This window comes from Coregonus lavaretus (genome assembly GCF_964263955.1).
Source record: "Coregonus lavaretus genome assembly, chromosome: 32".
In the NCBI taxonomy this organism is placed as follows: domain Eukaryota; kingdom Metazoa; phylum Chordata; class Actinopteri; order Salmoniformes; family Salmonidae; genus Coregonus; species Coregonus lavaretus.
In genome coordinates, this window is record NC_140019.1 from 35,121,781 (window position 1) to 35,144,046 (window position 22,266).

Sequence of the window (22,266 nt, forward strand, 5' to 3'; positions counted from 1 at the left end):
CCCTAGCCTCTACCCCTAGCCTCTACCCCTAGCCCTCTTTGTGCTTCCTCTATGTGGACATCTGAGAGGAGTAATATGATCTTGCACTACTAGGAAATTAAGTATGTCACACACACACACACACACACACACACACACACACACACACACACACACACACACACACACACACACACACACACACACAGGGTCTGACAACACAACAGTTATCTTTCCTAATGCCACAGGCTTTCCGGACATCAGTTTTGGTTGAACTCAAGTCTTCCTCTCCCATGTCTCTCCATATGTTTTTCATTCAAACAGCATAACATTGCACCCTTCTCCTTCCATCACATCACAAGTCAATGAGATGCATACTATCTCTATAGCTCAGCCTCTTTGGCCTGCTCCAGGCTCTCTCAGTCCACTACTCCACCTTCCCCAGGTACTGAAGTGGAGTCTACACGGAAATCCTCTGCCACTAACATACTAACCACTTCAACTGCTATTACTACTACTACCTGTTACTACTAAATATATTACTACTACTACTACTACTACTACCTGTTACTACTAAATCTATTACTACTACATCCACTACTACTACTACTACTACTAAATCTACTACTACTACTACTACCTGCCACTACTAAATCAATCAAATGTATTTATAAAGCCCTTTTTACATCAGCAGATGTCACAAAGTGCTATACAGAAACCCAGCCTAAAACCCCAAACAGCAAGCAATGCAGATGTAGAAGCACGGTGGCTAGGAAAAACTCCCTAGAAAGGTAGAAACCTAGAAAGAAACCTAGAGCCAGGCTCTGAGGGGTGGCCAGTCCCCTTCTGGCTGTGCCGGGTGGAGATTATAACAGTACATGGCCATTAAGGCCGGATTTTTCTCCAAGATGTTCAAACGTTGCAACAGGTCAGTACCTCAGGAGTAAATGTCAGTTGGCTTTTCATAGCCAGGCATTTAGAGGTTGAAATAGCAGGTGTGGTAGAGAGAGAGAGTTGAAAACAGCAGGTCTGGGACAAGGTAGCACGTCAGGTCAGGGTTCCATAGCCAGAGGTAGAAGAGTGGGAACTGGAGCAGCAGCACGACCAGGTGGACTGGGGACAGCCAGGAGACATCAGGCCAGGTAGTCCTGAGACATGGTCCTAGGGCTCAGGTCCTCCGGGAGGGGAGGGAGAGAGAGAGAATTAGAGGGAGCATACTTAAATTCACACAGGACACTGGATAAGACAGGAGAATAACACCAGATATAACAGACTGACCCTAGCCCACTATTGCAGCATAGATACTGGAGGCTGAGACAGGGGGGGTCGGGAGACACTAAATCTACTACTACTACTACTACTACGACCTGCCACTAATAAATCTACTACTACTACTTCAATGTGTTTAATTCTAACAGTATAACATATAATTATATTATTTCAACAGAGATATTGTCTCGAAAGAGGTAGTGTCCCCTGACAGTCCGACCCCTAGTACTGACTCCAGGTGAGATATACTGTACCTGTCTACTGAGAGAGACCCCCTGTTAGATATACTGTACCTGTCTACTGAGAGAGACCACCTCTGTACCTGTCTACTGAGAGAGACCACCTGTTAGATATACTGTACCTGTCTACTGAGAGAGACAACCTGTTAGATATACTGTACCTGTCTACTGAGAGAGACCACCTGTTAGATATACTGTACCTGTCTACTGAGAGAGACCACCTGTTAGATATACTGTACCTGTCTACTGAGAGAGACAACCTGTTAGATATACTGTACCTGTCTACTGAGAGAGACCACCTGTTAGATATACTGTACCTGTCTACTGAGAGAGACAACCTGTTAGATATACTGTACCTGTCTACTGAGAGAGACCCCCTGTTAGATATACTGTACCTGTCTACTGAGAGAGACCACCTGTTAGATATACTGTACCTGTCTACTGAGAGAGACAACCTGTTAGATATACTGTACCTGTCTACTGAGAGAGACCACCTGTTAGATATACTGTACCTGTCTACTGAGAGAGACAACCTGTTAGATATACTGTACCTGTCTACTGAGAGAGACCACCTGTTAGATATACTGTACCTGTCTACTGAGAGAGACCACCTGTTAGATATACTGTACCTGTCTACTGAGAGAGACCCCCTGTTAGATATACTGTACCTGTCTACTGAGAGAGACCACCTGTTAGATATACTGTACCTGTCTACTGAGAGAGACCCCCTGTTAGATATACTGTACCTGTCTACTGAGAGAGACCCCCTGTTAGATATACTGTACCTGTCTACTGAGAGAGACCACCTGTTAGATATACTGTACCTGTCTACTGAGAGAGACAACCTGTTAGATATACTGTACCTGTCTACTGAGAGAGACAACCTGTTAGATATACTGTACCTGTCTACTGAGAGAGACCCCCTGTTAGATATACTGTACCTGTCTACTGAGAGAGACCACATGTTAGATACAGTGAGGGAAAAAAGTACGTTTGATTTTGTACGTTTGCCCACTGACAAAGAAATTATCAGTCTATGATTTTAATGGTAGGTTTATTTAAACAGTGAGAGACAGAATAACAACAAGAAAATCCAGAAAAACGCATGTCAAAAATTGTATCAATTGATTTGCATTTTAATGAGGGAAATAACTATTTGACCCCCTCTCAATCAGAAAGATTTCTGGCTCCCAGGTGTCTTTTATACAGGTAACGAGCTGAGATTAGGAGCACACTCTTAAAGGGAGTGCTCCTAATCTCAGTTTGTTACCTGTATAAAAGAGACCTGTCCACAGAAGCAATCAATCAATCAGATTCCAAACTCTCCACCATGTCCAAGACCAAAGAGCTGTCCAAGGATGTCAGGGACAAGATTGCAGACCTACACAAGGCTGGAATGGGCTACAAGACCATCGCCAAGCAGCTTGGTGAGAAGGTGACAAAAGTTGGTGTGATTATTCGCAAATGGAAGAAACACAAAAGAACTGTCAATCTCCCTCGGCCTGGGGCTCCATGCAAGATCTCACCTCGTGGAGTTGCAATGATCATGAGAACGGTGAGGAATCAGCCCAGAACTACACGGGAGGATCTTGTCAATGATCTCAAGGCAGCTGGGACCATAGTCACCAAGAAAACAATTGGTAACACACTACGCTGTGAAGGACTGAAATCCTGCAGCGCCCGCAAGGTCCCCCTGCTCAAGAAAGCACATATACAGGGCCGTCTGAAGTTTGCCAATGAACATCTGAATGATTCAGAGGAGAACTGGGTGAAAGTGTTGTGGTCAGATGAGACCAAAATGGAGCTCTTTGGCATCAACTCAACTCGCCGTGTTTGGAGGAGGAATGCTGCCTATGACCCCAAGAACACCATCCCCACTGTCAAACATGGAGGTGGAAACATTATGCTTTGGGGGTGTTTTTCTGCTAAGGGGACAGGACAACTTCACCGAATCAAAGGGACGATGGACGGGGCCATGTACCATCAAATCTTGGGTGAGAACCTCCTTCCCTCAGCCAGGGCATTGAAAATGGGTCGTGGATGGGTATTCCAGCATGACAATTACCCAAAACACACGGCCAAGGCAACAAAGGAGTGGCTCAAGAAGAAGCATATTAAGGTCCTGGAGTGGCCTAGCCAGTCTCCAGACCTTAATCCCATTGAAAATCTGTGGAGGGAGCTGAAGGTTCGAGTTGCCAAACGTCAGCCTCGAAACCTTAATGACTTGGAGAAGATCTGCAAAGAGGAGTGGGACAAAATCCCCCCTGAAATGTGTGCAAACCTGGTGGCCAACTACAAGAAACGTCTGACCTCTGTGATTGCCAACAAGGGTTTTGCCACCAAGGACTAAGTCATGTTTTGCAGACGGGTCAAATAATAATATAATAATATAATATGCCATTTAGCAGACGCTTTTATCCAAAGCGACTTACAGTCATGCGTGCATACATTATTTTTTTTTTTGTGTATGGGTGGTCCCGGGGATCGAACCCACTACCTTGGCGTTACAAGCGCCGTGCTCTACCAGCTGAGCTACAGAGGACTTATTTCCTTCATTATGCAAATCAATTTATAACATTTTTGACATGCGTTTTTCTGGATTTTTTTGTTGTTATTCTGTCTCTCACTGTTCAAATAAACCTACCATTAAAATTATAGACTGATAATTTCTTTGTTATTGGGCAAACGTACGATATCAGCAGGGGATCAAATACTTTTTTCCCTCACTGTATACTGTACCTGTCTACTGAGAGAGACCCCATGTTAGATATACTGTACCTCCTCACAGATCATCACTTATATACATCCACACTGCCACCTCCCAAGCTCCTAACCAAGCCCACATCAAACCACCCATCCGTCCAGTACTAAAATCCTTTTATGTTTTTACATTTCAGTGAGGATGAAGAGCCTGAGGAGCAGAGTCCACAGGTGTCCCTGGACACGGTTCAGAAACAGTAAGCCACCTCTTTATCAAAGTCTCTGTTAAAGCATCAAACGCACACACACCACTGCACTGAATCACTCCTCACACCCACCCTCAGCCTTTTTCTATATCCTCCATCAGTAACACCCTCAGCCTCTTTCTATATCCTCCATCAGTAACACCCTCAGCCCCTTTATGTCCTCCATCAGTAACACCCTCAGCCTCTTTCTATATCCGCCATCAGTAACACCCTCAGCCTCTTTCTATATCCTCCATCAGTAACACCCTCAGCCTCTTTCTATATCCTCCATCAGTAACACCCTCAGCCTCTTTCTATATCCTCCATCAGTAACACCCTCAGCCTCTTTCTATATCCTCCATCAGTAACACCCTCAGCCTCTTTCTATATCCTCCATCAGTAACACCCTCAGCCTCTTTCTATATCCTCCATCAGTAACACCCTCAGCCTCTTTCTATATCCTCCATCAGTAACACCCTCAGCCTCTTTCTATATCCTCCATCAGTAACACCCTCAGCCCCTTTCTATATCCTCCATCAGTAACACCCTCAGCCCCTTTCTATATCCTCCATCAGTAACACCCTCAGCCTCTTTCTATATCCTCCATCAGTAACACCCTCAGCCTCTTTCTATATCCTCCATCAGTAACACCCTCAGCCCCTTTATGTCCTCCATCAGTAACACCCTCAGCCCCTTTCTATATCCTCCATCAGTAACACCCTCAGCCTCTTTCTATATCCTCCATCAGTAACACCCTCAGCCTCTTTCTATATCCTCCATCAGTAACACCCTCAGCCTCTTTCTATATCCTCCATCAGTAACACCCTCAGCCTCTTTCTATATCCTCCATCAGTAACACCCTCAGCCTCTTTCTATATCCTCCATCAGTAACACCCTCAGCCTCTTTCTATATCCTCCATCAGTAACACCCTCAGCCTCTTTCTATATCCTCCATCAGTAACACCCTCAGCCTCTTTCTATATCCTCCATCAGTAACACCCTCAGCCTCTTTCTATATCCTCCATCAGTAACACCCTCAGCCTCTTTCTATATCCTCCATCAGTAACACCCTCAGCCCCTTTCTATATCCTCCATCAGTAACACCCTCAGCCTCTTTCTATATCCTCCATCAGTAACACCCTCAGCCTCTTTCTATATCCTCCATCAGTAACACCCTCAGCCTCTTTCTATATCCGCCATCAGTAACACCCTCAGCCTCTTTCTATATCCTCCATCAGTAACACCCTCAGCCTCTTTCTATATCCTCCATCAGTAACACCCTCAGCCTCTTTCTATATCCTCCATCAGTAACACCCTCAGCCTCTTTCTATATCCTCCATCAGTAACACCCTCAGCCTCTTTCTATATCCTCCATCAGTAACACCCTCAGCCTCTTTCTATATCCTCCATCAGTAACACCCTCAGCCTCTTTCTATATCCTCCATCAGTAACACCCTCAGCCTCTTTCTATATCCTCCATCAGTAACACCCTCAGCCTCTTTCTATATCCTCCATCAGTAACACCCTCAGCCCCTTTCTATATCCTCCATCAGTAACACCCTCAGCCCCTTTCTATATCCTCCATCAGTAACACTCTCAGCCTCTTTCTATATCCTCCATCAGTAACACCCTCAGCCTCTTTCTATATCCTCCATCAGTAACACCCTCAGCCCCTTTATGTCCTCCATCAGTAACACCCTCAGCCCCTTTCTATATCCTCCATCAGTAACACCCTCAGCCTCTTTCTATATCCTCCATCAGTAACACCCTCAGCCTCTTTCTATATCCTCCATCAGTAACACCCTCAGCCTCTTTCTATATCCTCCATCAGTAACACCCTCAGCCTCTTTCTATATCCTCCATCAGTAACACCCTCAGCCTCTTTCTATATCCTCCATCAGTAACACCCTCAGCCTCTTTCTATATCCTCCATCAGTAACACCCTCAGCCTCTTTCTATATCCTCCATCAGTAACACCCTCAGCCTCTTTCTATATCCTCCATCAGTAACACCCTCAGCCTCTTTCTATATCCTCCATCAGTAACACCCTCAGCCTCTTTCTATATCCTCCATCAGTAACACCCTCAGCCCCTTTCTATATCCTCCATCAGTAACACCCTCAGCCTCTTTCTATATCCTCCATCAGTAACACCCTCAGCCTCTTTCTATATCCTCCATCAGTAACACCCTCAGCCCCTTTATGTCCTCCATCAGTAACACCCTCAGCCTCTTTCTATATCCTCCATCAGTAACACCCTCAGCCCCTTTATGTCCTCCATCAGTAACACCCTCAGCCTCTTTCTATATCCTCCATCAGTAACACCCTCAGCCTCTTTCTATATCCTCCATCAGTAACACCCTCAGCCTCTTTCTATATCCTCCATCAGTAACACCCTCAGCCTCTTTCTATATCCTCCATCAGTAACACCCTCAGCCTCTTTCTATATCCTCCATCAGTAACACCCTCAGCCCCTTTCTATATCCTCCATCAGTAACACCCTCAGCCCCTTTCTATATCCTCCATCAGTAACACCCTCAGCCTCTTTCTATATCCTCCATCAGTAACACCCTCAGCCTCTTTCTATATCCTCCATCAGTAACACCCTCAGCCTCTTTCTATATCCTCCATCAGTAACACCCTCAGCCTCTTTCTATATCCTCCATCAGTAACACCCTCAGCCTCTTTCTATATCCTCCATCAGTAACACCCTCAGCCCCTTTATGTCCTCCATCAGTAACACCCTCAGCCCCTTTATGTCCTCCATCAGTAACACCCTCAGCCTCTTTCTATATCCGCCATCAGTAACACCCTCAGCCTCTTTCTATATCCTCCATCAGTAACACCCTCAGCCTCTTTCTATATCCTCCATCAGTAACACCCTCAGCCCCTTTATGTCCTCCATCAGTAACACCCTCAGCCTCTTTCTATATCCTCCATCAGTAACACCCTCAGCCTCTTTCTATATCCTCCATCAGTAACACCCTCAGCCCCTTTCTATATCCTCCATCAGTAACACCCTCAGCCTCTTTCTATATCCTCCATCAGTAACACCCTCAGCCTCTTTCTATATCCTCCATCAGTAACACCCTCAGCCTCTTTCTATATCCTCCATCAGTAATACCCTCAGCCTCTTTCTATATCCTCCATCAGTAACACCCTCAGCCCCTTTATGTCCTCCATCAGTAACACCCTCAGCCCCTTTATGTCCTCCATCAGTAACACCCTCAGCCTCTTTCTATATCCTCCATCAGTAACACCCTCAGCCTCTTTCTATATCCTCCATCAGTAACACCCTCAGCCTCTTTCTATATCCTCCATCAGTAACACCCTCAGCCTCTTTCTATATCCTCCATCAGTAACACCCTCAGCCTCTTTCTATATCCTCCATCAGTAACACCCTCAGCCCCTTTATGTCCTCCATCAGTAACACCCTCAGCCTCTTTCTATATCCTCCATCAGTAACACCCTCAGCCTCTTTCTATATCCTCCATCAGTAACACCCTCAGCCCCTTTATGTCCTCCATCAGTAACACCCTCAGCCCCTTTATGTCCTCCATCAGTAACACCCTCAGCCTCTTTCTATATCCTCCATCAGTAACACCCTCAGCCTCTTTCTATATCCTCCATCAGTAACACCCTCAGCCCCTTTATGTCCTCCATCAGTAACACCCTCAGCCCCTTTATGTCCTCCATCAGTAACACCCTCAGCCTCTTTCTATATCCTCCATCAGTAACACCCTCAGCCTCTTTCTATATCCTCCATCAGTAACACCCTCAGCCTCTTTCTATATCCTCCATCAGTAACACCCTCAGCCCCTTTATGTCCTCCATCAGTAACACCCTCAGCCCCTTTCTATATCCTCCTTCAGTAACACCCTCAGCCCAGTGAACCAGAACATATAGTGAATGGGTGCTGCTGTATATAGGACATAGTTCAGATATAAACCTGTTACCACTTTCCCTTACATCTCTAGTAAACGGATCTCTTTACATCCATCACTATGTACATGATGTTACTGTGTCTTCCTATGGGAGTGGTATGTATGATGTCTTAATGGTTTGTGTTTGTTTGTGTGTGTGTGTGTGTTGTAGGTCATCTGAGAGTGATTCACCATGGGATAGATGGAGTGCACCTACTGTCAATCAAGAGAAGGAGGAGAGGTATGACCTTTTTTATATTACAACCCCTATAGGACTTATTAGTCCTATTTAAATGTTTATATTACAACACAGTCTTTAATCATTGACTAACATAATGTTAGAAGCATGTTAGAGAGAGAGAGGAAGGAGAGAGAGGGAGGAAATACCAGAGAGAGAATGAGAGAGAGAATGAGAGAGAGACCAAAGAGAGCGAGAGATCAAAAGAAAGAAAGAGTGAGTGAGGTAATGGTTAACTGCAGTATGACTAGAAGGGGAGGAGAGGAGAGGTCGGTCAGGTAAGGTAAGGTAAGGTAAGGTAACACTGTAGTAAAGAAGTGTCAGACCACACCTTTCTTAGCCAGTAAAGCAGCCAGAGAAACATAATCCCTGCCATTCACCTACATACCCTCTGGAAGGGGGAACGACTGGCAGAAGGAGGCATACGTAGCTTACTACAGATGAGAAGTGATTAAAGTAATGTTAAAGAAACATGGACAAGAACACAGAGCTAAGTGTGTTTCTTAGACATCAGAAAGGCTAGCTGGTTGACTATTGGACAGTCCCTCTTTATACGGAGACATACAGCTTAGCATCACAGTTGAGAAGTGACAAGTTAGAAGAAGAAGTGACAAGTTAGAGGAAGAAGAAGGGACAAGTTAGAGGAAGAAGAAGGGACAAGTTAGAGGAAGAAGAAGGGACAAGTTAGAAGAAGAAGGGACAAGTTAGAAGAAGAAGGGACAAGTTAGAAGAAGAAGGGACAAGTTAGAAGAAGAATGGACAAGTTAGAAGAAGGGACAAGTTAGAAGAAGAAGGGACAAGTTAGAAGAAAAAGGGACAAGTTAGAAGAAGAAGAAGAAGGGACAAGTTAAAAGAAGAAGAAGAATGGACAAGTTAAAAGAAGAAGAAGGGACAAGTTAGAGGAAGAAGAAGGGACAAGTTAGAGGAAGAAGAAGGGACAAGTTAGAGGAAGAAGAAGGGACAAGTTAGAGGAAGAAGAAGGGACAAGTTAGAAGAAGAAGAAGGGACAAGTTAGAAGAAGAATGGACAAGTTAGAAGAAGGGACAAGTTAGAAGAAGAAGGGACAAGTTAGAAGAAGAAGAAGAAGAAGAAGAAGGGACAAGTTAAAAGAAGAAGAAGAATGGACAAGTTAAAAGAAGAAGAAGGGACAAGTTAGAAGAAGAAGAAGGGACAAGTTAGAAGAAGAAGAAGGGACAAGTTAGAAGAAGAAGGGACAAGTTAAAAAGAAGAAGAAGGGACAATTTAGAAGAAGAAGAAGGGACAAGTTAGAAGAAGAAGAAGGGACAAGTTAGAAGAAGGGACAAGTTAGAAGAAGAAGAAGAAGAAGAAGAAGGGACAAGTTAGAATAAGAAGAAGGGACGAGTTAGAAGAAGAAGAAGGGACAAGTTAGAAGAAGAAGAAGGGACACGTTAGAAGAAGAAGAAGGGACACGTTAGAAGAAGAAGAAGGGACACGTTAGAAGAAGAAGAAGGGACACGTTAGAAGAAGAAGAAGAAGAAGAAGGGACAAGTTAGAAGAAGAAGAAGGTACAAGTTAGAAGAAGAAGAAGGGACAAGTTAGAAGAAGAAGAAGGGACAAGTTAGAAGAAGGGACAAGTTAGAAGAAGGGACAAGTTAGAAGAAGAAGAAGAGACAAGTTAGAAGAAGGGACAAGTTAGAAGAAGAAGAAGAATGGACAAGTTAGAAGAAGATGAAGGGACAAGTTAGAAGAAGATGAAGGGACAAGTTAGAAGAAGAAGTTACAAGTTAGAGACTTGGATGAGAACCCACTGTCAACACACTGGTTGAATCAATGTTGTTTCCACATAATGTCAATGAAATGATGTTGAACCAACGTGGAATAGACGTTTGTGCCCAGTGTGAAGACAGTTGTTGGCAATTGAAAGACAATTTCTAGAAGTGGATGCACTGACTGATATTACTGTCTCTCCATCACAGAGACCCAGAGCCTTCAATGGACCGGTGAGTGTGTCATGTTATGTCTTACACAGCAACATCTTAATATCTCTTCATTGTTTCCTTCATGTCTGTCATAGCATACCTTCCCATTGTCCGCTTTAATCTAACATCTTTACCACGTTCTCTTTGCTGCTGTGGTAAGGAAACCTAACGCATGTTGTAGTTGGAGATACCTAAGTTATGGACTCTATGATAGTAAGGAATCTATTGGTAGTAAGATAGGAAACCAAATACGTGTGATATTGGGGGTACTAAAGGTATATCCAGGAGAAACTGTCAGGGTCATAGTACATACAGGTTATCCAGGAGAAACTGTCAGGGTCATAGTACATACAGGTTATCCAGGAGAAACTGTCAGGGTCATAGTACATACAGGTTATCCAGGAGAAACTGTGAGGTCATAGTACATACAGGTTATCCAGAAGAAACTGTGAGTTCATAGCACATACAGGTTATCCAGGAGAAACTGTGAGGTCATAGCACTAGTCGTTATCCACTAGTCTTACCTGTTCAGTACCTGGTGAATGTGTAATATAGTAATGGTGGTAATAGGGGGACCCATTTAAGAGATTTAGGCCAAAGCAGCTGTATTAGCTCTCTGTACTGGATCTAAGGTTACCTCTGACTGTTATGTTGAGCTCTGTATTAAGCCTCTCTGGTACTACTTACAAACATACCAGTATAGCCTGTCCTGTGTTTTTCTGTCCCATTCAATTTCTCTGCTATGTTCTATTTGACCCATAATAACACATCATCTGATATACGGTTTTATTTCCTACTCCAGGACCTTGGACAGTTCTGCCAACCAGAGACCCAAGTCACCAGACACTGAGTCCAATAAGTGAGTGAATCATGAGAATGATGGGGGTATAACTTTAGAAGTACAGTGAGTTATAACCATTAGCCTAGTAGTGATGGTTACTATTTGTGATGGTTACAATAAGTCTCTCTCAACCTTCTACCGCTCTTCTCTCTCTCTCTATTTCATTGCCTCTCTCTCTCTATTTCATTGCCTCTCTCTCTATTTCATTGCCTCTCTCTCTCCATTTCATTGCCTCTCTCTCTCCATTTCATTGCCTCTCTCTCTATTTCATTGCCTCTCTTTCTCCATTTTATTGCCTCTCTCTCTCTCTCCATTTCATTGCCTCTCTCTCCATTTCATTGCCTCTCTCTCTATTTCATTGCCTCTCTCTCTCCATTTCATTGCCTCTCTCTCTCTCCATTTCATTGCCTCTCTCTCCATTTCATTGCCTCTCTCTCCATTTCATTGCCTCTCTCTCTATTTCATTGCCTCTCTCTCTCCATTTCATTGCCTCTCTCTCTCTCCATTTCATTGCCTCTCTCTCTCTCCATTTCATTGCCTCTCTCTCTATTTCATTGCCTCTCTCTCTCCATTTCATTGCCTCTCTCTCTATTTCATTGCCTCTCTCTCTCCATTTCATTGCCTCTCTCTTTCTCCATTTTATTGCCTCTCTCTCCTCTCTCAGGTGTTTTGTGTACCTGAAGGAGTATGTGAACGCTACAGACCTAACCAAGCACAACACTAGAGACGATCCTGACTATGTAACGTCTAGTTCTAGCAGCCATTCCAACAGCAGCCCCTCCTCTTCCACCAGGTAACAATACTTTGTCCACTCCTCCATTGAAAACAACTCCTAGGCCCTTGTTGTTCAAATCTGAAGGAACCCAGATAGGTGTGATCAACACGGCAGAAGGAACCCAGATAGGTGTGATCAACACGGCAGAAGGAACCCAGATAGGTGTGATCAACACGGCAGAAGGGACCCAGATAGGTGTGATCAACACGGCAGAAGGAACCCAGATAGGTGTGATCAACACGGCAGAAGGAACCCAGATAGGTGTGATCAACACGGCAGAAGGAACCCAGATAGGTGTGATCAACACGGCAGAAGGAACCCAGATAGGTGTGATCAACACGGCAGAAGGGACCCAGATAGGTGTGATCAACACGGCAGAAGGAACCCAGATAGGTGTGATCAACACGGCAGAAGGAACCCAGATAGGTGTGATCAACACGGCAGAAGGGACCCAGATAGGTGTGATCAACACGGCAGAAGGAACCCAGATAGGTGTGATCAACACGGCAGAAGGAACCCAGATAGGTGTGATCAACACGGCAGAAGGGACCCAGATAGGTGTGATCAACACGGCAGAAGGAACCCAGATAGGTGTGATCAACACGGCAGAAGGGACCCAGATAGGTGTGATCAACACGGCAGAAAGAAGCTACAAGGCTAGCTGGGTGGAGTGGGATCATCAACATATTCAAATCAAACTTTATTGCTTACACCTATCCGGTTCCTTCAGATCGGCAAACACCAAATAGAAGTGGTATGGACACCAAGGTTATTATAGTAAACTAAAACTAAAGGTGGAAAAACTATTTAGTAAACTGAAATAAATATTTCAACGAAAAATATTTGAAAAACTAAAACTATACTGTGACTATCTTTGACTGCAAAAAAAACAAACAAAAAAAAAAAACATCAAATTATGTTTAGTTTTAGTTGTTTTCTTCTTAACCTTGTGCAAAAATCAAATGGGGTTTTTAAGCTTTTTTTTCCAAATGGGTTTTTCGAGCTTCTGAATCTGGCGGGTAAAAGCTTCCAGTAGATGTCAATGTTTCAAATAGGCCTAGCTTGTGCATCACTATCACTAGCTAACAGGGAAGAAATCAGAGGGCGAGCACGGAGCGTGACTGGGCCAAGCTAGAACTGTGTGTGAAGTTGCTGGAGCCGTCCACACGACCAACTTCAAACTGACAGCCAGTCACTGTCTGATGTGGTGCCGTGCCTTCTCAACCTTGAGGCACACTTGCAGTTGCTACTATTGCAAAACAGTTGGCACAGGTCCTCCTGAAGTCACTGCGTGAGCACTTCACATGCATACTGAATCCTCTGGCAGCCAACTTCGATCCAACCCCTGCAGCAGTTTGCCTGATGGACCCAACAGTGTCTCTGGCACTTCGCTCAACAGAGATGGAGCCACTGATGAGGGAAGCAGAGCCTTTTGTACTTCAGCAAATCAGAGAGTACAGCCGTGGAGCAGCAGGACCCCAGTAAGATGCCAGCAAGATGAATCCAGCAAGCATCTCGACCACAGTGCATCAGAAAAATAGCTTCCTTGCATCGAAGACTGTGTCTGAGGTCACTGTCCAGCCGGAGGGTCAACCTGGCAGGCATTAAGTGCCCTGTGTGAGCTGCGGAAATACCTGGAAGAGTTAAAGGGGGGCCATGTTTACAGAGTCTCCAGTTCTGGCAGGCAAGGATGGCTGTTTATCCATGTATAATATTACATAAATATGTCAAATGTGCCATGACTTCCTTTGTTGATTTTTCCTCTCTCTTTCTGTCAGATAACGGTAAAGGTACTTGATTTTTCTTACATCTACTACTAAAGTTAAAAAAGCATTGGATTGGTGTAAACATCGGCAAGAGCGTTTCCTTCCACCATATTTCTTGCACCAGTCTAGGCGTTTGTCCTTTCAATCCAAGTCACATTAGGATTGTTTTAATATTTAAACCTAACCAATCCTACAGTATGTCCTGGCCAAGGTGTTGTATGGAGGCCTGTAGTGGCCAAAAACCTGTGTTAGCATGGGCAGCGCCATTGAGGATTTTCTCCATTTTGATTTAGTCAACTGGGCGGGACTTCCAACTTCATTGGCTGATCCCTCCTGATGACCCTGTTGGCATGACCTGATGACCCGGTCGGAGTCGTGACAGCCAGGTCAACAGGCGTGATCAGCCAATTAATTTTACTTGTGAACAAGAAAATGTACTATTTCAAGATGGAGATGGCCTCAATGGTGCTACCCATGCTCTCACAGACGCCATCATGACACAGATACAGAGATGTTACATCTATCCAAGTCTATGGTCCTGGCCCATCACCTAATGTATTATTGCCCCCCAGTGGCAGGAAGTGACACATAAGCTTTCTGTCCCTAAAACACTAAAACCACGGCCGGCCCGCTCATTAGGCAGGATTAGGCGGCAGATTGATGAGGGCGGCATTTTCTGAGCTAAACTGACCGACAAACACATAAAACCAAACATAATTCTGCCCAATGACAATTTCTCTCAACCAGTGGCATATGGCCTTTTTAGGTGAGCGCTGATGCCGCCCTGTGATAAAAAGTGCCCACTTTGTCAAAGGGGCGTTTCTCCAGGGTGCAGTTGGAGAGACGCTTCGCTGCCATGCACCACCAACGTTCCGTCAAAAAAAAACATCTAACATAAATCATGTAGCAGATATAGGATATGGTAGAAAGAGGAAGATGTGGCCTACAGGCTGGAGATAAAATGTATGACAATGTAATGACACAGACACTTTTTACATCATGCCGGTTTCTCCGATCTAAATGAATAGCCTAACCTAAACGGCGCCCAATCAAATAAAGAAATGCGCTGTCATGTTAACAAACAACATATCTTAAAAACAGGATGGGTCAAAGTAAAATGGACAATATGGAATGGACAATCACAACTGTTGTCCAGGAGTTTCACCCCATTGTCATGATCAGTGGTTTCTAGTTTGTATCCGTACATTTTTGACAAGCTGATCATAGCGAAAAAGAAAATACTTCTGCATTTCCTGCTGTGTAAATACATTGCAAATAGGCCCAGGATAACTCCTGATAAAGTTGGGTAGCTGATATTCAGAGCTTAAATAGCCAAATTGATTATTTACAGGAATCAGGACTAGTAAAGCCAATGCAACACCTGTTTTACAAACAGTAGGCCTCACATGGAAGGACATTCATAAAATTCAATTTCAGGCAACACTGTAGGCTACACCTCAGTAAGCACGGGCCGACACTGATGCCTTTTGGAAATCTTTTTTTGGTGCAGTCTGGACCGGCCTTGATTTCCACATCCACGGACATTGGTTTTTGGTCCGGTCCAGACAAAATCTGAACCAATATAGACGTCTATGTTTGGTTCAGATTTTGTCCGGTCTGGACCAGCCTTTATTTGGCCCAAACATAGACGTCTATAAATTACGTATTTTCAACTTTTATTCAGAACCAAAAATTATAAACTTGGATTAGCAAACACAACATGCCATTGGAACACAGGACTGATGGTTGCTGATAATGGGCCTCTATACGCCTATGTAGATATTCCATTAAAAAATCAGCCGTTTCCAGCTACAATAGCCATTTAAAACATTAACAATGTCTACACTGTATTTCTGATCAATTTGATGTTATTTTAAAAATGGATAAAAAAATTGCTTTTCTTTAGAAAACGAAGACATTTCTAAGTGACCCCAAACTTTTGAACGGTAGTGTATATATGTATTTTAAACGTACGGAAAATGTATTTTCACCTTTTATTCAGATCCTAACTTCAACGTCTGGAAAATACCTATTTTACACGTCTTTTCAACGTCATTTTGCTTACTGGGAGTATTCTAGTTTTTTGGGGGCTGCATTTTTTGGTCTTGCCTAGCCAGGCAGAACGACAAGGACCGGCCCTGACTAAAACTAAAACTAAATAATATAGAAACATTTTTATCAAACAAACTAAATAAAGATGAGTAAATCAAGTCTGAAGACTAACTGAAACTAAACTGAATTTCCCCAAAAATATGAATACTAATAGAAATTAAAACTAATATTAAATCACAAAACTATAATAACCTTGGACACACATGCCATTTTGTAATGCCTTGGCTGGAAACGTGTAGATACAGGCTTTGACCGAATAGAGCTGTGTCCCATGCTGAACACCCCCCCTCCCCCCTCCCCTAGGACTACCATGACGTCTGCCTGTACGTACTGTGGAGAGCAGGTGGGCAACGATGCCAAGATCACCATCGAGCACCTCAACATCTCCTGTCACTCGGCCTGCTTCAAGGTAACTAAACCTGGTTATCAACAGGTTATATGTTATACTCTGGTTACAATCATGTTATAGGTTATACACTTTGACCCTGTATCAGCTGTGGTGGCTGCGGTAGTGGTAAAAGTGTTTGTTTCAGTGGTATAGCAGCAGTGTTGCTCGCAGGTAAAATTATTGCAGACTAGAACTAAGCTGAAGCCTTCATATAGTCTTGGCTGTGTTACATTAACAATATGCTATGTTGTTGTTGTTGCAGTGTGGTGTTTGCAGTAAGCCAATGGGAGACTTTCTGTTCAACATGTTCCTGCACAAAGGGACTGTCCACTGTGAGAGCTGCTATGGCAACGTCTTCTAGGATGCTTCCTTTCCTTGTCTCCTTTCCTTCATGGCCACAGAGGTGACAAGACTGGATGGCTGATTTAACTGCTCTCACCCAATCAAGACCTGTCGTCTGCTAACAGACAGGGACACTGCACCTTGAGTTTGACATAAATTTCCATGTGTGAGATTTTGTTTTCATACCTTTGTATGGATCCTACTGAATTGCATGAGGTTAACACTGGAACACTATGGAAGTTATTATGTGGTTTAGGGTTGGTAAAGAGAATAATATGATCATATTACTGATATTGTCTTCCGTCCAAATTAATGAACACTTTATTATTTAAAAAAAAAAAAAAATCTTAAAGGTCCAGTGCAGTCAGAAATGTGATTTTCCTGTGTTTTACATATACTGTATTTCCACGCTATGAGGTTGGAATAATACTGCGAAATTGTGAAAATGATGATAATTCCATTTAAGTGTGTAAGCGCCAAAGATGTCAGCCTGTTTTGGTGGGAGGAGTTTTGGCCTGCCTGGCGGCATCACCAGGTAGTATTGCGAATAACAACTAGTTTTCATGTTACATATCCTCCCCATTAGGCTCGTCCAGTTAGGACTCTCACTCAGACCTAGCAAAATTCTTTTTCGAGAAATTGCTTGTTGTTTAAAAGCTATTTTTATTTCTTTTTGACCATTTTAATTGAAAATAATCACAGTGAGGTACTTAATTACCTAGAAATGGTTTGATATTGCGATTAAAAACGGCTTCATTGGACCTTTTAATGTCGTAACTTGGTGAATTTATTGTGAAATATGAAGGAACTGTATGTAAAAGTCTCTAAATATGATTATGTAATGAAAATATTTAACTGGGAACTGGCTCTGTAGATTAGCAGTTGGGTACAATTTTCTACTTTCAGGCTTGACTATGCAAAGTAAATAACTATAATATATATATTTTTCACATTTTCATTTTTAATTGTCTTATGCTTTTTCTGTCAATAAACAATAAAACAGATATACATAAACATGATATAAATATAGAGTATAAAAAATGTTGTACATGATTGAGTGTTGCAAAGATTGTCGAAAAAGGCAGTTATGGCGACAGGTTTGAGACCTATAGAACAAGATCAAATATATTGCACAAAGGTTTTCATTGCAGAGAGGGGTAAAAAAAGAAACCATCTACTGTAACTTTGACATACATTAGGCCCTTTGGTACCACAGATACGGCTACCAGACACCTCAAGTGGATGGCATTTTAAAACAATTATGTATTATAATTTTTTTGTACATCTTCTAGTTCAGTAACAGTTGAGCTTCTCTAGTTCAGTAACAGTTCATCTTCTCTAGTTCAGTAACAGTTAATTAACATTGTGGTAGATTCTCCAAGCATTGCTGGTCCATATCTCTCTGGTTTGCCCCACTCACTGGTTTAGGGGTGCAAGTCTCTGGACATGTCCAAATAGATGGCTTTCTTTCCTTGTCCTCTTTCAGTCAATAAGGAACTTTCTCAGTTACCTCTGGCTCTCCTCCTGTATGTGGTTCCTCAGCAGTGCAGGGTTCGACTAGTTATGCCTGTCCTCCTCTGGCCCTCCTCATAGCCATCTCCTGGATGTGATGCCAGAGCAGTGCAGGGTCTGACTCGTTATGTCTGATGAGAGACTCCAATCCTTCAGCCTGATCTAGGCTCTGCCAGTAGTCCTGGGGCCACATCTGGACCCAGCTGAAAAAACACACACTAATAAATAAGGCTAATAAGCACAGCAGTTTCTGAAATGTTAGGAGAAAAACGCTTGTGATGTTAAGACACTCACTCAATGGAGGAATATCTCTCATTGTAAACAGTACACTGTCATAAAGTACTACATTTATAAGGGTAAAGCAATTTATACAAAGAACAAAGCCCTTCATTTCAGAGGCTGGTGGTGCCTACCTGTCATTGGTGTGTAGGTCCTGAATGTCTCCAAACCCTGGGCTGGGTAGAGGACATCCCATATGAGAATTATTGGCCATCTTAGGCTGGGGGGGTGGGCTCTTCTCTGGGGCTTTCCTATAAGCCCGTTCAGCTGCCAGTCTGGTATTTTCCTGGTCACAGACATAGCACTCGAAGCCGTTGAGGTAGTTGGGTTTGCTCATGTCGTTCACGCCCCACTCCCTGCTCTCCAGTGCCTCCAACAGGCCAACGTTGGTAACACGGCTCGGCTTCTTAAACTCTAAATACTTAGCATACTCTTCATCGTTCTCATCCAGCGCCTTGAGGAACTTGGCTAGGTCCTGAGGTGATGGGAAGTCATCGATAAGGATGACAGAGTGGTCGTTGGGCATCCAGTCGGCTACTGAGGAGGAGCCGCGGTAGACTGGTACACAGCCCTGGTGGAGAGGCCGCCATAGCTTCTCTGTCATGTAGTCCTGGAGCAAATCAAATCAAATTAAATCCAACTTTATTTAAAGTACATTTAAAATCAAACATGCTTTACAACAATGAAATGAAAGAGACGAAAACAATTAAAGGCAATTCGCTATGAAAGTAAGCAGGAAGTTAAATTAAAATAAAAGTGACTCCAAAATGACACAATACATTATTCACCATTAAGTTCCTATTGTATAAGAGAGTTTAATAAAATAATAAAACATAAAGGATGTCTAAAACAACGATAAAATCATTAATTTAGTATTTCCCTCTCTCTCTCTCTCTCTCTCTCTCTCTCTCTCTCTCTCTCTCTCTCTCTCTCTCTCTCTCTCTCTCTCTCTCTCTCTCTCTCTCAATCTCAATCTCAATCTCAATCTCAATCTCTCTCTCTCTCTCTCTCTCTCTCTCTCAATCTCTCTCTCTCTCTCTCTCTCTCTCTCTCTCTCTCTCTCTCTCTCTCTCTCTCTCTCTCTCTCTCTCTCTCGCTCACTCACTCACTCACTCACCTGACACAGGCCGTTCTCCAGAGCCAGGTGGAACTTGTAGCGTGCCGTGAAGCTCATGAAGCCGGCGTCCTCCCCTGTGGCCGTGCTTGTGTCCTCCAGGTACTGGGGGAGGGGCTTATTGTTAAGACATTTTCCATATGAGTCCACCTGGAGGGAGGGGGGGGGGGGGGGGCGAGACAGTGAAAGATAAATAAATATAGAGAGACAGTGGGTGGGGGAACAGGGGTCAAAGAAAGAAGTATTTGGGAGAAAAGTTAGGACTAGGGTAGAGGGCTCAACTCACACAAATGGTTGCCAGTCCACCAAATCATGGGATACAACAATAAAAACCAGACAACATTCCTTTATATCAAAACATCTAGGCTAGGAGGGAACACATTCCATACCACTGTACCTCTATGTACTTCATGAGTTTCTGTACGTATCTGTCCCTGTCAGAGGGGACGTCACAGTGTGACTGCATGTACATGATTGGGGCCAGGCCCTCTCTCCTCCAGTGGTTCTTCTGCTCCAGAGACACGGCTACGGGTTGGAGCAGGTATCCCAGGGAGGGCAACCACTGCAGGGTCAGAGGGTAGTCTGAGCCCCTCCTGAAGGTGGCTGTGGAGTTGAACATAGGGAGTGTTTGGTCTGTTAAGACATGTTGCTATGAGAAAAATTAAATTAAAACAAAGCTTTGATTGCAACTTATATTCATTCAAGTGAGTGCTGGCCTTTGTTTGAGGCTGCGTCCCAAATAATACTATATTCCCTAGATAGAGCCCTATGTGCACTGGTCAAAAGTAGTGCAATATATATGGAATAGGGTGCTATTTGGGACGCAGGCTTAATTTTTTTATGTGAGCGATTGTTGGCTCCAAGTACCCTTTAATTTATTTACACAAGATAAGAGTTGACACATTGTCTCCCTGTACCTGTGTAGTTAAACAGCCTGATGCCTGGGCTGTGGGACAGGACGTAGTTGTTCATGGGGGACTCCTCGTGGAATAAGGCCCAGGTCTGGTGAGAGGGTCTGGGAAGAGGAGCCTCGTAGGCCCTGAAGTCTGTCCCATAGAAGATGATGGAGGAGGTGCGTCGGTACAGTTGAACCTGTAGAGATCAGGATGGTTCCAGTTTATTCATATCCACATTGCTGTCAATACAAACGGAAATCCATGGTCATGAAAAAGACAGGGCTATTATTAATAACATATTATAAACAACGTGTATTAACAGATCACAAAGATAACAATAGCCTGGTCACAGATATGTTGGTGTGACAATGGCCATAGCCATAGGAGTTGGCAAAACAGCACAAACAGATCTAGGACCAGGCTAAGATAACACACAAAATAAAAAAACCACTGGAAGACCAAGCTATAATACTAGAACCACAGACCTTCCTATTGCGTGTGACCAGACAGGAGGAGGAGTGACAGTCGATGCGTTCTGTGTCTCCGGGGAAATGAGGGAAGAGTCCTGCACTCCACCACAACAGGATGGGCAGCTCCTTGTTGCCACGTGAGTCATTGTTGCCGGGGCCGCGGTAGGAAGCAATGGAAGAGAACTCCATGTCAGACAGGGCACTCTGCGGCTGGAAGGCACCCCGATCTGCATCCATGGGGTCCCCAATATCCATGGGGTCGCCAACGTAAAGGGGGTCCTGGGACCAGGAACAGGGCAGGGTGGACAGGAGACACAGCAGCCCCAGACACAGCCACACACAGCAGGGCACCAGCCTGGCCCCTAGCCTCCCCTCCACAGACATCTAAGAACCAGAGAGAGACATTATATAGATCAGACATCATGCATTTATTTGGATTCTGTCTGCTTGTACACTGCACACTAGTCAAGCCATAGAGCCATAGTCTATGGATGTTGTTGGCCCATAGATATGCTTCACGTTGGCACGCAATAGATGGCTCTGGTCTGTCCATACCAGGTTCACTTACATGATGGCTACACGGTGATATTTCCCTATATACAGCAACTAAATACACTGATCTACTGTAACTAGCCAGCCAGCCACATCGTAGTAAAGATCAAAGCCATCTCTCTGGCTAGATACTGAAGAAACCACTCATGAGGGACACATAATCAGACACATTACAAAGGTCATAACAAACCGCACGTATTCTTACCGTTATCATTACAATAAACACATGAATGTAGGTGCGTTCCTCTCTTTTTTTCTGTCACAGAACTCAGGAATTTCCTCTGGAAATATTTATTTGGGCGGAGACAAAGACCTGAGGAAGCAGTAAAGAAAGGGAAATAATCTGGGATCTGCCTCTGGTACGCGTCTCCACGCTAAATCAACGTTTAGTGCATTACTACCATCTACAGTTCTGGAGTGGAATCACATACTGACTGTGCACTTACACATTATTTTCTTCAGTGATAAAAAAAAATAATAAAAAATAAGATAATATGTACAGTCAAATAGCCCTACAGCAGGGCTATTTGAACATGTCGAAGTATCCAGACTCACAGAGCATGGACCAAATTTGACAGCAAAATAAATAGATGGACCAGGGATGGACAGGCTCAACGTGGGCTTTAGGACCAAGCGTCGCGACTGGACTCAGGGGCATATTCATTACGCCAATTCAGTTGCAAAACGT

General features: G+C 43.8%; 2 protein-coding genes across 2 annotated transcripts in view; one reads left to right on the plus strand and one right to left on the minus strand.

Annotated features, from left to right (window-relative positions):
* LOC311107266 (uncharacterized protein) overlaps positions 1 to 16,792 on the plus strand; it is a 30,445-nt gene extending 13,653 nt beyond the window's left edge. Inside the window, exons 9-15 of the mRNA XM_084149746.1 lie at positions 4,385 to 4,444; positions 8,526 to 8,594; positions 10,529 to 10,552; positions 11,334 to 11,390; positions 12,037 to 12,165; positions 16,329 to 16,434; positions 16,676 to 16,792. Of these exons, the coding sequence (XP_084005872.1) occupies positions 4,385 to 4,444; positions 8,526 to 8,594; positions 10,529 to 10,552; positions 11,334 to 11,390; positions 12,037 to 12,165; positions 16,329 to 16,434; positions 16,676 to 16,774 (544 nt within the window). The 3' untranslated portion in view covers positions 16,775 to 16,792. The remainder of the gene's footprint in view (positions 1 to 4,384; positions 4,445 to 8,525; positions 8,595 to 10,528; positions 10,553 to 11,333; positions 11,391 to 12,036; positions 12,166 to 16,328; positions 16,435 to 16,675) is intronic.
* A 904-nt stretch (positions 16,793 to 17,696) lies between these two features.
* Positions 17,697 to 21,883, minus strand: LOC311107321 (alpha-(1,3)-fucosyltransferase 11-like). The gene is made up of 7 exons (XM_084149806.1): positions 21,784 to 21,883; positions 21,042 to 21,410; positions 20,578 to 20,752; positions 20,058 to 20,263; positions 19,664 to 19,810; positions 18,681 to 19,156; positions 17,697 to 18,470 (listed from the first exon to the last, which is right to left on the minus strand). The coding sequence occupies exons 1-7, from the start codon at positions 21,790 to 21,792 to the stop codon at positions 18,317 to 18,319; spliced, it is 1,536 nt and encodes a 511-aa protein (XP_084005932.1). The 5' UTR covers positions 21,793 to 21,883; the 3' UTR covers positions 17,697 to 18,316.
* Positions 21,884 to 22,266: the final 383 nt, after the last annotated feature.